The sequence below is a fragment of the Erythranthe guttata genome, chromosome 13, assembly GCF_056151865.1.
Source record: "Erythranthe guttata isolate IM_541 chromosome 13, IM_541, whole genome shotgun sequence".
NCBI classification, from domain to species: Eukaryota; Viridiplantae; Streptophyta; class Magnoliopsida; order Lamiales; family Phrymaceae; genus Erythranthe; species Erythranthe guttata.
The window spans coordinates 13,294,466-13,315,190 of NC_142545.1; the positions used below are offsets into that span (position 1 = coordinate 13,294,466).

General features: G+C 30.0%; 2 protein-coding genes across 2 annotated transcripts; one reads left to right on the forward strand and one right to left on the reverse strand.

Annotated features, from left to right (window-relative positions):
- The first annotated feature begins 269 nt into the window (after nt 1–269).
- On the forward strand, nt 270–1,151 carry LOC105956890 (uncharacterized). The gene has a single exon (XM_088812452.1). The coding sequence runs from the start codon at nt 270–272 to the stop codon at nt 1,149–1,151; it is 882 nt and encodes a 293-aa protein (XP_088668578.1).
- Nucleotides 1,152–3,051: 1,900 nt separating this feature from the next.
- LOC105957089 (putative leucine-rich repeat receptor-like serine/threonine-protein kinase At3g14840) lies at nt 3,052–20,629 on the reverse strand. The gene is made up of 9 exons (XM_088812453.1): nt 20,445–20,629; nt 5,838–6,052; nt 5,181–5,375; nt 4,885–5,043; nt 4,577–4,703; nt 4,281–4,525; nt 3,904–4,134; nt 3,692–3,765; nt 3,052–3,525 (listed from the first exon to the last, which is right to left on the reverse strand). The coding sequence occupies exons 1-9, from the start codon at nt 20,627–20,629 to the stop codon at nt 3,052–3,054; spliced, it is 1,905 nt and encodes a 634-aa protein (XP_088668579.1).
- Nucleotides 20,630–20,725: the final 96 nt, after the last annotated feature.

Consider the following 20,725-nt stretch of genomic DNA (forward strand, 5'->3'; position numbering starts at 1 on the left):
CCACAGGCAGAATTGTTGTCTAGAGCAAAGCTAATCATATGGGACGAGGCACCGATGATGCACATGTACTGTTTCGAAGCACTCGACAAAACAATGAAATCTATACTTGATTCAGATATGCCATTCGGAGGCAAGGTTGTAGTGCTTGGAGGGGAATTCGGTAAATTCTGCCAGTTGTGTTGAAAACGTCGAGACAAGACATTGTGCATGCTACAATCAATTCATCACCGTTGTGGAGGCAATGCAAGGTTATGAAGTTAAACAAGAACATGAGACTTGAGTCGTCCTCCTCTTCCGCCAATGCATATCAAATAAGAGAATTTGCGGACTGGATATTGAGAATCGGCAATGGCGTTGCTGGCGAGATAAATGACGGTGATGCCACAATTGAAATTCCCGATGACATGCTGATTCGGTATTCTGCAGATCCCTTTTTGGATCTTATAGAGTTTGTCTATCCCGATCTGGTGACCAACCTTTTCACTCCCGGATATTTTGAAGGCAGAGCAATCCTTGCACCCACTAATGAAAGTGTCGGTTTTGTTAACGATCATTTTTTGTCGATCATAGCTGGAGAGGAGAAGGTCTATTTCAGCTCAGATAGTATGTGCAAGGAGGAGTTGTTGTCGGATGTCAACGCAGAAATATACTCACCGGAGTTTCTCAACACCATATCATGTTCCGGAATTCCACCGCATAAGTTGACATTGAAAAGAGGTGTTCCCGTTATGCTCATTAGAAATATCGATCAGGCCAGAGGATTGTGCAATGGAACAATGCTTCAAATTATTAATATGGGAAAACACGTTCTCAACTGCAGGATCCTGTCCGGTAAACAAGTTGGTGATATGGTGTTCATTCCTAGAATGACTTTGGTACCGTCCAACTCTGCATTGCCTATTAAATTCCAGCGACGTCAGTTTCCGCTGATGGTATCATTCGCAATGACAATCAATAAAAGTCAAGGACAAACTCTTTCTCACGTGGGCCTGTACTTGCCGAGACCTGTTTTCAGTCACGGACAACTCTATGTCGCACTCTCGAGGGTTAAGAGTCGAAGTGGCATAAAGATTTTGATTAACTCGGAATCTGGTGATACGACCAATGTTACAAATAATGTTGTATACAAGGAAGTTTTTCAGCGTATATGAAGGTAATTATTTATACAAAAAATTACAATATTTATTGACGACCTTTATTATCTATTATATTTATGTTTGGTTATTCCTCATTCGTAGGTTTATTTTAATTGTACTAGGAATTTGCTATGGAATCCGCTCGCTATATTTGATGAAGGTAATCTTTTTACAATAATTTTATGCAATTAAAAAGTTGTATTGGTATTGTTTTGGTAACAATTTACATATTTCGTGTGACCATTTTACAACATACGCAGGTCAGTTGCATTGTATTGAAATTGTTGCATTCGTTTAGGGCGGTTGGTAGCAAACAATTCAAGTTTTCAACGTTCATGTCATTATGGTTGTACAAGTTTGGGACCAACTATATATTCGTTCTTTTGTATGAGAAAATTAAAACATTCGATGTTTAGTTTTTTTCACTTATTTCGGCTTATTTTGAACTTACACCATACAAATTATTTTTATTTGTGAATATGTTCTGCTTCTTTCTTTTACTTATTAACAATTAATATCACTATTTTGAGAACCTTTTTTATTATTCAATATTTGTTTTACGATGAATACCCCGTGCATCGCACGGGTGTATTACTAGTATATAAAAGAAAGAAACATTGGGCAACCCTAAAAAACCCTAATGGTATTTCTGTAATTATTTACTTTTAATATTTTTTCTCTACTAATTTATAACTATATTTTTTCACAATTATCAAAATTAAAACTAACCCCTAAAGAATCCTATCTTGTTGCTACTTATGTAATTATTTATTTTTAATATTTTTTTTGTACTAATTTTTTAACTATAATTTTCAACAATTATTGATCTCCTAATTTTCATCAATATATCTCAAATCATAAGAGATAAAGCTAGAAATTCAATATGAATAATACTACAGTATTAAATTTTATTATATTAGTATACTATATTTTCTTATTATATATTAAATTGATTTTTTTTTAACTATTTAAATAATATCCCCTGCATCGCACGGGGGAAAAATGCCAGTACATTTATTAAAAGAATATCACAATATATTATTTAATTTATTTAGAGTCTACATCTCATCTATAGTTAAAGTAGGAAAATTAATTTGAATGAGTTATATTCTATTTTTTTCAAAATAAATATTATATTTATTTAATTTTAATTAGTCATCATAAGGCATATTTGTATTTTTTTAATCGAATTTCTTTCAGATCACCGATTTTAATAACATAAGTTACCTTATATTAGACGTGCATTTGTTTATATTTAATTCAGTGAATTCTTTATACTTTCAAATTTTATTATATTTAAATTTGTGAATAGTAGAGATTTTTAATATTAATAACATTGAATATGATAATTGATATAGTTATAACCTTTCATTTTACTGTATTGAAAATGTTGTAAAGCACCAATTGAATTTCGATTTAACAGCTCAAGATACAACTTTCATAATTTGACTTCATAAATTCTAAAAGACATATTATTGTCATCTAACAAATTAAGTTAATTGGGTTGAACAGAGTATAGTTAACGAGTTTAATTTGTATAAACGGTTAGGGTAGTTATTTGTGAATAATTAGTTCGAGGTGTCGAATCATAGTTTGGGGATCGGATCGCATCGCATCCGATAGGACACTCTTCGGTTAAGCTTTCGATCAGCCAAAAAGAACTGACCGAAATCACAATTTTGATGATTGAAACATGCACATTTGAACTCTCGGCCAAAAGCGCAAACTCGAAGGGAAAATAAAACGCAACGAGCAAACAGATCCTCCATTCGAAAAATGTCACTGAAAACAACTTTAAACTTTTTAAGGCATTGTAATAATAAATAAATAAATAAATAAATAAATAAATAAATAAATAAATAAATAAATAAATAAATGTATATGTTTTTTTTTTCTAAAACACATTTGGCAACAACTATTTGCTTATCTTGTCTACTGCTGCATTCAAATCAAAGCCACAAATGTAAATAAAATCGAAGAAATACAGAATTTTCAGAGAGTGTTTATGAATCTCTCTTCTCCCAATATTCAGTATCCACATCGAGTGGATATAGGTCACCGGCAGTGGATGCTGAGGAACCAGTCCATCGTATATCAATTGATGTACTCTGCCCTTGACCATTATAGTCATTAAGGTCTGTTTTGCCGTTTCCTCGGTAGGATTTGTCCTGTCAGTCGAGGTGCTCGTGTATGAAATGAATTCTCCAACACCAGCTTTTCCTTCTAGAATGCTTACAACTGTCGAAATACTTGGCCTTTCTGTGGCTACAATATTTGTGCAATGGACCGCCACATTTATAGCCGACGTAACCTCTTTTTTCTTGAACTTCAATTCCAATCTTGGGTCCACTAGATCCATCATTTTTCCAGTCTCATTCAACGAGTTTGCCTAGAAGAAAAAAAAGGAAAAAGAAGTTTTCGAAGTTCTTGTGTGAACATAGCATGCGTTAAGCTTATCATAGTGACTCGTAGAAACAACAGTAGCAGAAGACGAATGTCAATACGTGAAATTGTGTTAACTAAATATATCCATTCAAGAAGATCGAAGCTTGGACCCTACTGCTAGAGTTGATCCTTCCACTGATAAGTTCCAAAAGAACAACCCCAAAGCTGTATACATCTGCTTTGTCTGTCAAATGGCCTCACATCGCATATTCTGGCGCCATATATCCATTAGGAAATCAAATATCAGGTCAGTAGATATTCTATGAAATCAATGGCTTAATCTCTGGTCAAATAAATGAATGATTGATTACTCACTAAGTACCAGCAACACGTGTGCTTATATGGGTGTTATCCTCTTCATCGAGCTTGGCAAGTCCAAAATCAGAAATTTTAGCCATAAGATCTTTATCAAGAAGCACATTTGTAGCCTTGATATCACGATGCACAATTTTAAGTCTTGATTCTTCCTGCAGATAAGCCAAGCCTCTGGCTATACCAATGCAGATCTTGTGCCTCGTTGGCCAATCCAAATGAATTTGGTGTTCTTCTTTACCTGCAAATATTTATCTTCATCCATAAGTTTAAACTTTAAAGAGAAGAAAAAAAATAATAACATGGATCGGTGAACATAAGTTCGTGTATCTCGTTTTCCAACCACTGGAAGAAAAAACAACAAAGATAGGATTGTGGGAAATTTACCAAATAATGCACGTGCAAAGCTATTATTTTCCAAGTACTCGTAGACAAGCAACAACTGGTTGCCTTCAATGCAACAGCCATGCAGCTTAACAAGATGAGGGTGTTGCAGAGCAGAAATCATGCCAATTTCATTGACAAATTCACGGTTCCCTTGCTTTGATTTGGCAGAAAGCTGCTTTATAGCTATGATGGTGCCATGTGACATGAAACCCTTCAAATCAGAGGTGGCAGAAAAACGGAATGAGCTGAATGGCAACATTAAGATAATTAAGTTACTAGAAGTATTTATTGTTTACACTGCTACCTTGAATACAGGACCGAAACCACCTTCTCCAATCTTATTAGCATGATCAAAATTGTTTGTGGTGGTTTTAATTTGCTTTAGCATAAATGATCCAGTGTGAAGGTCTACACCTTTTAGTTCTGAGAAAAACATGTCAAACAGCAATTTAGATAACTGCAAACACTTTCCAATCACATAGTTCGTTTTAGATGGCATTTATTGCGCTCTCTCAAATATTGCACGAATTTGCACACATGAAAATAAGATACATGTACATGTTGAAATTTAAGGACTATATGATTGAGCCAGTAATTTTAGTACCATGATCCAATGTGTCTTTGCGTCTAAAACAACCCTTCCACCAAAGAATACCCAGAACTAGCATGACTATTAGCCAGGATGTAACAAGAACTGCTGCTACTATGCCAGCTATAGCCCCTGCAGATATGCTACTTCCCTTTTCTGATGGTGGCGTAAAATCTGAGAGGAAGAGAGAGAGAGATAAATCAAATATACTGTCAAAATAATGCATAATTTCCTTTCTCGGTTATAGTAGAGATGTGTCGGACAACTATCTCTTGTGTGTTCAAGTTACTAAATTCCAACTTACGACTTACCAGGATCAACAGATATGGCTGAAATGAGAGGACCATATACGCCTCTAACAGGAATACCATTTGTCCCTTTCCCAGCCCAATAGAAGCAGATATCCAAAGTATTATCAGCAACAACTGCAGTGAAGTTTCTTCTAATTCCCTTGTTAACTCCACGTGCTTCTTTTTCATTGTTGAAATCCTCAGCACCAGCTTTTCCTGAAATTATTTTTTTCCAGAAACCATGAGGCACTTCTTAAAGTGAAAAACTACAAATACAAATACAAAACAAATAACCACTAACATCATATGACAACAAAACTCAACTGATTCATTCAACATAAGTTCTCGTCATTTAAAAGAGAACCCTTTCAAACATACTCGTTAGAAAAAAGCTTATTATACAGTTACCTGAATGAACACATCAAAAAGACGCCTCCCAAGGCTACTATATTTTTTATCATCAGTAAACATGATCTCCGCAAAGTGAAGGTTTACTGTGTAGTTCCCGTTTATCAAACAAATCCATAATACGTTAATGAGAGTGGGAAAGGCGTGCATCCATGTACAACTAGGAATTCGGCCCTGAGATGCTTGAGCTGTTTGCCCAGATGAACGAGTCCGTAGGGCGGTCATCATCCAAGAAGTGGCCCGTGCTGCTAAATCCCCAGTTTGGCTTACTTGCGAAGAAATTTGTAGGCCCACCAGAATTTCCATCATCTTCGTAGGTAGATCCTTTATCATCAGCTACTTGTCTTCCACCACAGTTAATACGGAGAGAGTAATACTCTAGTAACAAGACAAGGATAAACGTTTCTAGTAACAAGGCTTTCAATGCTGTCACTCTTCCAATATAACTTGGTAACTCCCCGATGAGATTGCAACTCCTCAATATCCTGCATAACAATATTCACAGAGTCATACAAAAGCAAAGTGATACGAAAAACCAACACCGGAGACAATATGTCCCAAAAATGTTGTACGGGAATCTCGGAGGAAACGTGAAAATAATAAAAATATAGGAGTATATTTATATACATGTTATTAAAAATATATAAGTTTTTATTAATTTATATATAAATTACTTTTATATATTTTCGTTCAAACATTTCACAATATATTTTATTATCAACTATCAATTTGCGATTGATTAATAAATCATTAAAATAATTATCGAATCAACAAAAATATTAGAAATTTTGTTATTCAAACATGTCTCTAAGTTTTTAGAAATTGCAAAACGGTACATAAGTTGTCCGGGAGGTGTTCTCAAGTATCGAATACAAAACGTATCTAAAATGCGGAAATGTTAAAAAGTTGAAGTTTCCGTGCTACGTACGTGCTACTGACGTGCAATCTTTCTATAAGTTGATCTAATTTCATAACCCGTAATTGATCTACCTTTTATAAATCTATGTAGTTGTTTTCCTTCTAAATTTTGTCAAAGTATTTTGCTTTTCCATTGACTTTCTACTCATTTGTTTATTTTGATGAAGTTATCGTGATTTGTGATGTGATTTGATATTTGATTATTATCATATGTTTTAAAACATTTATAAAAATCGAAGGTGATTTTTGGCAATTCTAAAAAGCACAATTAGTTTTTCTTCTTTTTTTTAGCAACAAAGTTATTACGTGTATGGTTAGGAAAATCTTACAATTTACAATTCAGATCTTCCGATTCAATCCGATTGCTACCTAGATGATAGATCGATTTAAATCTTTGATTAAATCTTAAATGTTAAAAAAATCGATTAAATCATACAATTTTTACGATTTAAGAAAACTTAAGTTTACTATATGTTTTATGATAAAATTCAATTAAAAAGATATTAGACTTTAACTACAAAAAGTTAATTTTACTAATTTAATATTATATTCGTAATTACCAATATTTCTTTAATGATTGTTTTCATCTTACATCGACCCCCTTACGATATGATTTTTCATGGACTTTTTTTTTATTACGTGGAATATTCCCTGAAAAATGCAGATTCTTCCATGCACACGATATTTGTTTATGGTACTTTTTAAAGACAAAAACTACCGTGAGGGGGACTTTACACGAAATAATTATTCTTTTTAAATAACATCTTCACAACTTTTTAGCATTACTATTACCTCCCCTTAGGGTAAATTTTGTATTTAAAATGTAAGATAAAAGAAATGCCATTTCTGCAAGGGTGGAATCCACAATTTTTGGGATATTACATGGAATAAAAAAGATTCCGTAAAAAAATCACACCATAAGGGGGTCGTGTAAGACATAAACAAACATTTGGGGGATTTTGCTAATTCTCGATAAGTGGGGGTGATTTCCGTAATTTAGCCTAAGTTCATGAGGATTTTCATAATTTATCCTATTAACAACGATTATCGTTATTTTCACGTCTTAATGTTTGCTTATACCCTTATATTATTTTAAATAATTTCAATGTCAGTTTAATAATATAATTAAATATTAATTTCTAATATATTGAATGTGTTTCTTGATGTTTCAGGTACCACACATAAGGAATTTGAAATAAAAGTTGCGAGATTGAATAAAAAAAAATTTTGATACAAAATAATAGAAAACTGCAAAAATATTGATGCAAAATCATAATTAGGATTGTGATTAGTATTAAAATTAGAATTATGATTGTAATTAATATTCTTTGAATTAGTATTAGTATTAATACTTGGATTAGGATTTGGATTAATATAGTATTATAATTAATATTAGGATTATGATTAATATTAGTATTATAATTATAACTAAGATTACGATTATTGATTCTTACTACAATTAGTGACATGTATTAGTATTATGATTATGATTAGCATTAGCATTAGGATTATGGTTAGAATTATAATTATAATTAATATTAGCAAAGCATTAGTATTATTAGTAGTAAAATTATTAGGATTATAATTAATGTTAGAAATAGGTTTATGATTAAAATTATGATTATGATTAGAATCATGATTAGTGTTATGAATAGGATTATGAATTGGATAAGGATTTGGATAATATTAGTATTAAAATTATAATCAGCATAAGCATATACCAGATTAACATTAACATTAAAATTAGTATTAGCATTAGAATATGTACATTAGCATTAACATTAACAATATTAACATATTAGTATTAAAAAAGTATTAATATTAGTATTAGTATTAGTATTAATATTAGGATTAGTAATAGTATTAGTAATAGTATTAGTATGAATATTAGTATTAATATTAGGATTAGTAATAGTATTAGTAATAATATTAGTATTAATATTAGTGTTAATATTAGTATTAGTATTAGTATTAGTATTAGTATTAGTATTAGTATTAGTATTAGTATTAGTATTAGTATTAGTATTAGTATTAGTATTAGTATTAGTATTAGTATTAGTATTAGTATTAGTATTAGTATTAGTATTAGTATTAGTATTAGTATTAATATTAATATTAGTCTAAATATCAGTATTAGTATCAATATCAGTATCAATATCATTATCGGTATCGGCATTAGTATCGGCATCAGTATCGGTATCGGCATCGGTATCGGTATCGCTATCGCTATCAGTATCAATATCAATATTAGTATCATTATCAGTATCAGTTTATGTTTCAGTGTTCGTATTCGTATCAATGTCAGTATTAGTATCAGTATTAGTATCAATATCAGTATCAATATCAACATTTGTATCAATATCTGTATTGTTAGAGTAGGTGACCAACAAACCAACATGTGGCTGTGGTCTTTCGTATTTATTATTGTAATAAACGAACCTTTATTCGTATTAATGATAAAAGACCTTGGCATTCTATATCTTTGTCCCTTTGTCACAAGCATAGATATAGTCCTTACAGTTATTACAAGTACTAGTAATTGATCGTTAGGATCGTGAGATATTTACTCAAGTATTATAACTGTTAAACGTGTTCCTAGTCGAATGGTTACGCCACTAATGAGGATATCGGCCTTTCCCATTAAGACTAGCACTTAGTGTATGTGTACTGCATCTCATCAGTAAACGATATTGTGATATCGGCATGCATAAGTGGGTGCTCGTAAGTTGACGAGTTCACTGAACTCCCTCACCCTAGAAATCTCTAAGTGGTTCCCAATAATCGAGTAGAGATATCTATGGTATAGTTGTACACCATTAGTCCTTATGACCTAGACATCACCGTGACTTCACTAGAGGACCAGCTGTATCGTGACCTGTCCCTGAGTTCCACCGAGGACCATCCCAAGGGCCAGTGTTCGTGTAGTCCGAAATCTAGTGGGAGGTCTGTGCATTGTAGTCGGGGATTCGATCGCTAGAATAGTCTTGGATGTCCTGTGTGTTCTGAAAGTTTGTAATCATTCTAAGTCTCTGGCCAGAGCTGACTAAGTGATGATTAGAGAATTCGATTCTCTAAGTCATGCACGTGACGATTACAACACTTGGAACGATCGCACCGTCATCGAACATATAAAGAGGTCTCGATGAACCAATGCCTCTAGTTCGATAGGGACATATGAATCGAAGGGACCGTACTGTACGTTAACTATATCTGAAGGCTCTTGCAGGCACTTCATTTGTATCTAGGGAATCATGACGCGTAGTTGCTAGACGCCAATCTTGATTCGTTGGGTGATTAAGGTGAAATGAGCTCCATCTTAATCGTAACTCTAAGGGACGAGTTTTGACCACAAAGGGTTGTGGGCCCACGGCTAGCTTACACCTGAACCATCGAGGGTCACACTACTCGTGCACATGAGATCTTTGAATAAACGGTCAGAGATAAAGTAGTTTATCTTTGCATGATTGGAAGTCAATATGATTGGATCCAACATTCATAATTTGGAATTATGAATGAGAATAAGAAAAGGAAAAGAATAGACGAACGTGTTAGTGAACTTTCTAAATCGGGAAGTTTCCAAATTTAGAAAGTGCACTGAACTAGGGTTTCCACTTTTGGAAAGTTGGAAAATGAGAGATGGCACTCGTAATGACGAGGATATTATAATGATTCCGAAAATGTAATTGTTGCAATTTTCCGATCATTGAATTGAGAGAGACGAGCAAGTAAAGGAACTAACGAGCTTAAGCTGTTGGGCCCGGTCCAACTTAAGCCCGTTAGGGTTTTATGCAAGGGACTATAAATACTTGATTCATAGGCCTTGCACAAATACATAAGACCTAACCCTAACCCTAGCCGTCCACCTCTCTCTCTCGGCCTCTCTCTCCCGCGGCCACCACCGCCGTCAACGCCGCCGTTTCGCCGGAATCGGCCGTTCATCGGCCGATTGCTTTGGTAGCTTCTTTCCTTCTCTTTTTCTTCCATTTTTCTAACTATTACGTGTCTAGTGCCACGTGTTTAGTAGATCGAAGTATACGAGGTGAAATCCGAGAGGAGGAAGATCGAAGATCGAAGAATCGAGGAGCAGCATACGAGCTGAAGCCGCACGCAACCCCACGCGCCGCCCGAAGACTGCGCGTGAGTTACACGCGCCGCCACGGCCCGTCTCGCCGCTGTTGCCGCTGCACCGCTGCTGCCCCGATTGTACGGATTGGTTTTCGTAGCAATCTCGACTTGCTTAGCGCTCCTACCTCACGCTTCAAGAGGTAAACACACGAATCCCTTGTTTCGATTCGTTTACGTTTAAACTAAATATTCATGTTTGCTTTCGTATGATTTTATGTGATTATATGTAATCGTTTTAATCGTTGCAAGCATGTTAATTGGTTTAAACGCGAGCATGTTAATTGGTTTAAATTTAGTTAAACATTTTAGCATGTATGTTGTTTTTAATTTCGCTGGAAGCGCAAAGGTACGCAATTAATTGATTTTAATTTGTCGGGCATGTGCTTATGTGCTTTAAAGTCGTTTAAATCGCATTAAATTTTTGTTTTCCGCTGCGTACACGTGCCTGAAACCCAACATGTATCAGTATGAGTATCAATATTAGTATCAATATCAATATCAATATCAATATCGATATTTGTATCACTACATTATCAGTATTAGTATCGTATCAATATTAGTTTCAGTATTAGTATGAGTATCAATATGATTGTGAGTATCAGTATGAGTATGAGTATCAATATTAGTATAAGTATCAGTATTAGTATGAATATGAGTACAAGTATCAATATTAGTATTAGTATTACTAGGAGTATCAGTATGAGTATCGGTATTAGTATTAGTATCAATATCAATATTAGTATTAGTATTAGTATTAGTATTAGTATTAGTATTAGTATTAGTATTAGTATTAGTATTAGTATTAGTATTAGTATTAGTATTAGTATTAGTATTAGTATTAATATTAGTATTAGTATTAGTATTAGTATTAGTATTAGTATTAGTATTAATATTAATATTGTTATGAGTATCAATATTAGTGTCAATATCAGTATCAGTATTAATATTAGTATTAATATAATATTACTATGAGTATCAATATGAGTATAAGTATTAGTATCAATATCAGAATTATTATTGTTATTAGTATCAGTATTAGTCTTTGTATTAGTATTAGTATTAGTATTACTATTAGTATTAATATTAGTATCAATATCACTATTAGTATCACTATAAGTATCAGTATTATTATTAGTATTAGTATCAGCATTAATCTTATTTTGAGTATTAATATTAATATTAGTATTAATATTAGTATTAGTATTAGTATTAGTATCAATATAACTATCTTTATCAATATAAGTATCAATATTATTATCAGTATTCAATATTAGTATTATTCTTCGTATTAGTATTCGTATCAATATGAATATTAGTATTAGTATTAGTGTTATTCTTAGTACTAGTATTTCACCCGTGCGATGCACGGGGATAAATTCGAAGATCAAAATGCATTATTTTAAAAAAACTAATGAATTAAAAAATATTGAAGATTTAAATTTAAGCGATCCAATAAAAAATAAACATATTGTAATAGTAATAGTAATGAAAATAATAATACTGATACTGATACTGATATTAATACTAATAGATATTGATATTGATATTGATATTGATATTAATACTAATTCTGATATTGATACTATACTGATCCTAAAATTAATATTAATACCGATACCGATAATGATACTGATATCGATACTGATAGTGATACTTGTACCTGATACTAATACTAATACTAATAATGATACTAATATTAATACTAATACAAATACAAATACTAATACTAATACTAATACTAATACTAATACAAATACTAATACAAATACTAATACAAATACTAATACTAATACTAATACTAATTATAATGCTAATACTAATACTAATACAAATAATATTACTAATACTAATACAAACACTAATACTAATACTAATACTAATACTAATACTAATACTAATACTAATACTAATACTAGTACTAATACTAATACTAATAGTAATACTAATACTAATACTAATACTAATACTAATACTAATACTCATACTGATACCGATACTGATGTCGATACCGATACTTATGTTACCGATATCATTGCCGATACCGATACCGTTACCGATAGTGATACAGATACTAATACCAATACCGTTACCAATGGTGATACTGATTCTGATACTGATACTGATACTGATACTGATACTGATATTGATACTGATATTGATACTGATATTGATATTGATACTGATATTGATAGTGATACTGATATTGAGACTAATATTGATACCAATACCGATACCAATACCATTACAAATAATGATACTGATATGGATACATGTAATGATATTTATATCTATATTGATACAAACACCAATACCAATACCATTACTAATACTAATATTGATACTTATACTGATACCAATAGCGATACTGGTAATGATACTGAACACTACCAATAGCACTACTAAATTCTAATATTGATACTGATATTGATACCGATACCGATACTGGTAATGATACTGAACACTACCAATAGCACTACTACATTCTAATATTGATACTGATATTGATACCGATAATGATACCGATACCGATACTGGTAATGATACTGAACACTACCAATAGCACTACTAAATTCTAAACGATTCCGATACCGATACCGATACCGATACTAATATTGATATCAATACCAATACCGATACCGATACCGATACTAATATTGATATTGATATTTGACACATGTCATTCATGGAGGCTATAGATCATCTTTTTATATTATATTTATATTAAGAAAAGAGATTAAATTAAAAACGGATGCCCCGTTTATTTGTTTTAAACTGATTCCACTAAAAATGCGACATGTGTCTTTTTAATTAATTTTTTTTTATGCATGTATAATTAGTGTTCTGCCTTATCTTCTTCAACCTAAGATTGGTTTTCCGTTCCTCATCCGTTTTAACCATTAACACTGCTCCAAGGTACCAGAATCACACCTATCGGATCTCCTAAAATAATTGTGCAACTTTTAGTAGAATATTTAATTTCTCAATCTATAATTTTTATTGATATTTGACGGATTCAAGTATATTTGTTTTCCACGTGTTTAATTTATATAATCCTGAGTTTTGTTCTTTAAAAAATTACTGCTTGCCAAATACTTTGAAATAGTTTTGGTGCTCCCATTTCAAATCATCTATGTAAATATACATAGATTAAAATATGTGCACAATACACGTTTGTGTGTCAAAACATTATCTATATTTGCACAATGAAACAAATAAATAAAAAATAATAATAGATCAAACAAAGATTTTACACCAAACAAAGATTATGAATTAATAATACACTAAACATGACAAAAAATAAAATAAAAAGGAAGTAGATGATGATTGAATGTCAAGAGAATGTAAGAAAATCGTAATTCTCATCAAAATATTATCAAGTGAATAAAGATACAAAATAAATTTTATAGTATGGCATTTAATGTAATAGATTCTTTTAAATTTAATTAGTAGACAAACAACTTGATGTATACGAAAAACTTTTATTAATTGATTGGAATAATATATCATCTTAAAACTATTTACTATTAATAATCAGTGCGACAAATACTTTTATATTTTTGTAACCTATTAAAAAGAAGGGAAGATAAGCCTAGTAGTAAAACTACCACAATTTCACTACAATAATTTTGCAGTAAAACTTCCCTTGATAATAAAAAAATGAATTGGCCTATATGATGTATAACTCAAATTGAAAACATCTTTTATATATGTTGGTAAACAAAATCGTACATGGCAAACCATTGTTTTCTTGCTACATTTACATAGGAGAACGAACAAACTTTAAATGATTGCTATCAAAAGTAAAAACATAAAAATATAACTAATCCAAAAAACATTGAAAGAAGAAATAGTAGTATCATCATTGCATAATTTCTAGACATTATACGTAGAATGATCTGCATTATCAAAAGTAATATCATTTATGGCAAATTTAAACGGAACCTTTTGATCAATTAAAACATCAAAACTCACAGGATATTATGTAAGATCTTGATCACCCTTAACAATAACCATGATGAAAATAAATATACATTGATATGTTATAAATATAAATAAATTATTATGAAACATTACAAAAACCAAATCAAACTAAAATTAAAATGATATATAAAAACATATATATGCGTAAATAAGAAGAGTCAAATCATTATATGCAAATAATAAATTAAAAGAAATTTAAACATTAATTATCGAAAATGAAAGGCGAAGACATCTTTTTGCCGAAAATGTATAAACTCTAACAGAAAAATGGCAAAAGTTTGATGGACATAAAAAATGGGGAGGAATGGGGGTATTAAATATTTATACTTGTGAATACTATGTCATTAAGGAAATACGTGTTTAATATAATAATTTTATAGAAATAGTGTAATATATTTCGCAAGTGATTGATATTTAAAATGGGAAAATTTGATTTACTTGAAATAATTAGAGCCGTTTAATAATGAATATAAACAATTCAAAATCTATATGGAATAAATTTTAAGATGGCGACATACGTAAATGTTGCTAAATCATTCAAATATAATTGCCAAGTATGTATTAATTAGTATTCAATCATAATGATATGCAAATAAATCAGAAAAAGATGAAAATATTTAAATTTGGTCAAAAAAATATTGGCCATATATAAAGTTGGATTTTTATTTTTTGTCAAATACAAAGTTGGATTGATATCATAATAATTGCCGGGTATAGAGTTCATTAACTTATTATTTATGAAACAAAATCAAAACAACTTACGGAATAAATAATTAAGGAAAAAATCATTTAGTATTATTAATTTTGTATGTATTGAATGTAATGTATATATTGAATAAAAAATTGTGCAATGTATATATTGATTAATCGTGCAATCCATTGAATTAAATATGATCAAAATCTACGTAAATATGTGAGGATGTTGTGTGCATTGGAAATAAAATATTGTGTGATCTTCACTTCACATACATAAAAATACGAAAATAGTAAACATCTTTTATACATTCAGGAGGATTGATCCATCACATCCCTAGGTAAATAAAACACACACACACACACACATATATATATATATATATATATATATATATATCATTTAATATATATTTATGGATTGTACATATTTATGTTTAGGATCAAAATACGTTATGCAAAGAACACATAGTTTGGATTGAGCGCAAACAATTGTTTTGATCGTCATAAAGTACGAACGACTTTGTATAATTAACTGCATGAAAAAAATAAAAAAATATATTAAAATTAACAACCCAAAAAAAAAGAAGTACAAATAGTACTCATATTTATATATAAAAATAATTATGGATATAAAAGTATGCATATATAATTATAATAATCTATAAGAAAGGATAAAAAAATGTAATATGAAATTGTATATTACGAACATTGTGCACTTTGTAATGGAATGGTGATAGATAAAAATGAAATCAATGTGGAGGGGTTTAAATAGTATTGAACATGAACTTAATTTTATGGAAAAAATAAAAATTCAAAAGATTCATATATTAGTAAATGAAATCAATTCAAACAAATAAAGGAAACAACCCAAGAAAATAAGACAATAACTTGTAGAAAAAAATCTTGCAGTATAAAAAAATTAAATATAAAGATACGGTTTTTATTTTTTACCATTGAATTTTGAATTAAAGAGTAATTAAATCAATCAAAGATGATATGTAGGAATCTTGCAATATTAAAGAATCTTTTTTATTGGTGATTTGATATTTGACATAAATTAGTAATTCCTTCTTAATTATGTAAGACATGATATGCGTGTGCTACTGTGCTTCGAAGCAATCATTGACAAATATACCGTATTTATAACTGATACAATATTTGACATTTACTTTATGTATACCTTACTTATAATTTGAAATATATTGTATTTATAATATACCGTATTTACAATTTGAAATACAGTATATTAAAAATTGTAAAATTTAAAATTTCAAAATATTGTATATTTATTAAATAGTAAAATTATTTTTAATTTGAAATACGGTATAATAGAATAATTTGAAATACGGTATAATAAAAATTATATACAAAAAATATTGTATATTTATTAAATAGTACAAGTAAAAAATATTTTTTTTTTATAATTATGTTTAATTGAATGGATATTCGAATATTCCAAATTATTAATATTAAAAAAAATGTATTCCTTTATTTTAATATTTGAATATTAAAAAATATTTTTTTTTCTGAAAATTATTTGAATATTCGTAAAAAAATTAAGTATCCTTAATTTTTACAATAAATATATTTTGAAATACTAAAAATATAAATAAGATATTTTTATTTCGAATTTATAAAATGTAAAATTTGGAAACAATATATATATACATGTGGTAATTATTTAAATGAGTGTACAAATGTTAAACAGGAAAGAACTTAAAGACATACCAAAATAAAATTGACAACTCACCAATTGAAGAATCCACCTCATCAATTAAACTCCAACAAAGCAATTTCGATAAATGACATCATCATTTGCCACATGTCATTCATATAGGGCATAGATCCTCTTTTTTATATTATATATAAATTAGTATTAATATTGGTATGAGTATGAGTATTAGTATTAGTATCAGTATTAGTGCTAATATCAATATTAGTATTGATATTAGTATTAGTATCGATATTAGTATTAGTATTAGTATCAGTATTAGTATTAGTACCAATATTAGTATTAATATCAGTATTAGTATACATATTAATATTAGTATTAGTATCAGTATTACTATTAGTATCAATATTAGTATTAATATTAGTATTAGTATCAGTATTATTATTAGTATCAATATTAGTATTAATATTAGTATTAGTATCGGTATTAGTATTAGTATTAGTATTAGTATCGGTATTAGTATTAGTATTAGTATCAGTATATAAAAAAACACAGACATGCACACACCACCCATAGGTATGTGTATATTACGTAAATACCTACATCGGGAGGCAAAACGGCTGCTCCAGAAGCAAAACCCACAAGACAAATCAATCCGAGAATCCTTGGGAACAACATTGCACGACGACGCATATGTACAAACATACACGTACATGAGAAGAAAAATAAATCACTATGTTATTAAGTATATGCAATTCGGGATGGGGGTCACGTATTAATAGATCTAATTTATGCACTGTTTTTTTTTTTTAATAATTTAGTTTAGTCTTTTTTGAGGATCGAAACATGCACATTTGAACTCTCGGCCAAAAGCGCAAACTCGAAGGGAAAACAAAACGCAACGAGCAAACAGATCATCCATTCGAAAAATGTCACTGAAAACAACTTTAAACTTTTTAAGGCATTGTAATAATAAATAAATAAATGTATATGTTTTGGCATTATTAAATTTTATTATATTAGTATACTATATTTTCTTATTATATATTAAATTGATTATTATTTAAACTATTTAAATAATATCCCATGCATCGCACGGGGGAAAAAAATGCTAGTACATTTATTAAAAGAATATCACAATATATTATTTAATTTATTTTGATTCTACATCTCATCTATAGTTAAAGTAGGAAAATTAATTTGAATGAGTTATATTCTATTTTTTTCAAAATAAATATTTATTTAATTTTAATTAGTCATCATATGGCATATTTGTATTTTTTTAATTGAATTTCTCTCAGATCACCGATTTTAATAACATAAGTGACCTTGTATTAGACGTGCATTTGTTTATATTTAATTCAGTCAATTCTTTATACTTTCAAATTTTATTATATATAAATTTGTGAATAGTCGAGATTTTTAATATTAATAACATTGAATATGATTATTGATATAGTTATAACCTTTCATTTTACTGTTTTGAAAATTTTGTAAAACACCAATTGAATTTCGATTTAACAGCTCAAGATACAACTTTTATAATTTGACTTCATAAATTCTAAAAGACATATTTTTTTTGTTAGTACACTATATAATTTCTTGTTAATAGTTATATATGATCATTGTTATCTATATTATCTTTCAAATAATTAAAAACCTTATAATTTAGAATTCGTTACGAGTTACAATTCGCTATTTTAACAAAACGATCTTCGATTTGATTCACGGGGAGTTGTTCATAGTAGGCCTTCTTATGTATCAACATATGATCATCAATTTCATGTAAAATAAATAATAATAAAAATGAAAGGTGTAGTAAAGGAAAAAAAAAAAAACCCCACATGCAAACAGCATAGCAAACAGTGTTATTGTCAAAGGTGCAGTCACAAGTAACTGCATTCTCAAAACCCTTAATCGGGTTCTGGGTCGCTCAACCCGATAACCCGCTACATGGATCCACACTGAAATCCCAGTCCGTCTTCCCCAAACTCTTCGCCACCACCAGCAAAGATACCACTGGCGCACCACCCAAACACCATTATATATATATATATATATATATATATATATATATATATATATATATATATATATATATATATATATATATATATATATACAAAAACACAGACATGCACACACCACCCATAGGTATGTATATATTACGTATAATACCTTCATCGGGAGGCAAAACGGCTGCTCCAGAAGCAAAACCCACAAGACAAATCAATCTGAGAATCCTTGGGAACAACATTGCACGACGACGCATATGTACAAACATACACGTACATGAGAAGAAAAATAAACCACTATGTTATTAAGTATATGCAATTCGGGCCGGGGGTCACGTATTAATAGATCTAATTTATGCAATGTTTTTTTTTTTTAATAATTTAGTTTAGTCTTTTTTGAGGATCGAAACATGCACATTTGAACTCTCGGCCAAAAGCGCAAACTCGAAGGGAAAACAAAACGCAACGAGCAAACAGATCATCCATTCGAAAAATGTCACTGAAAACAACTTTAAACTTTTGAAGGCATTGTAATAATAAATAAATAAATGTATATGTTTTGGCATTATTAAATTTTATTATATTAGTATACTATATTTTCTTATTATATATTAAATTGATTATTATTTGAACTATTTAAATAATATCCCATGCATCGCACGTGCATCGCACGGGGGAAAAATGCTAGTACATTTATTAAAAGAATATCACAATATATTATTTAATTTATTTTGATTATACATCTCATCTATAGTTAAAGTAGGAAAATTAATTTGAATGAGTTATATTCTATTTTTTTCAAAATAAATATTTATTTAATTTTAATTAGTCATCATATGGCATATTTGTATTTTTTTAATTGAATTTCTCTCAGATCACCGATTTTAATAACATAAGTGACCTTGTATTAGACGTGCATTTGTTTATATTTAATTCAGTCAATTCTTTATACTTTCAAATTTTATTATATATAAATTTGTGAATAGTCGAGATTTTTAATATTAATAACATTGAATATGATTATTGATATAGTTATAACCTTTCATTTTACTGTTTTGAAAATTTTGTAAAACACCAATTGAATTTCGATTTAACAGCTCAAGATACAACTTTTATAATTTGACTTCATAAATTCTAAAAGACATATTTTTTTGGTTAGTACACTATATAATTTCTTGTTAATAGTTATATATGACCACTAACATGATATGACAACAAAACTCAACTGATTCAATCAACATAAGTTCTCGTCATTTAAAAGAGAACCCTTTCAAACATACTCGTTAGAAAAAAAACTTATTATACAGGTACCTGAATGAACACATCAAACAGACGCCTCCCAAGGCTACTATATGTTTTATCATCAGTAAACATGATCTCCGCAAAGTGAAGGTTTACTGTGTAGTTCCCGTTTATCAAACAAAATCCATAATACGTTAATGAGAGTGGGAAAGGCGTGCATCCATGTACAACTGGGAATTCAGCCCTGAGATGCTTGAGCTGTTTGGCCAGATGAACGAGTCCGTAGGGCGGTCATCGTCCAAGAAGTGGCCCGTGCTGCTAAATCCCGAGTTTGGCTTACTTGCGATGAAATTTGAAGGCCCGCCAGAATTTCCATCATCTTCGTAGGTATTCGTAGGTAGATCGTTTATCATCAGCTACTTGTCTTCCACCACAGTTAATACGGAGAGAGTAATACTCTGTGACAAAAGCATGGAACGAATTCTCAATAATTACATCCACTGCCAAAG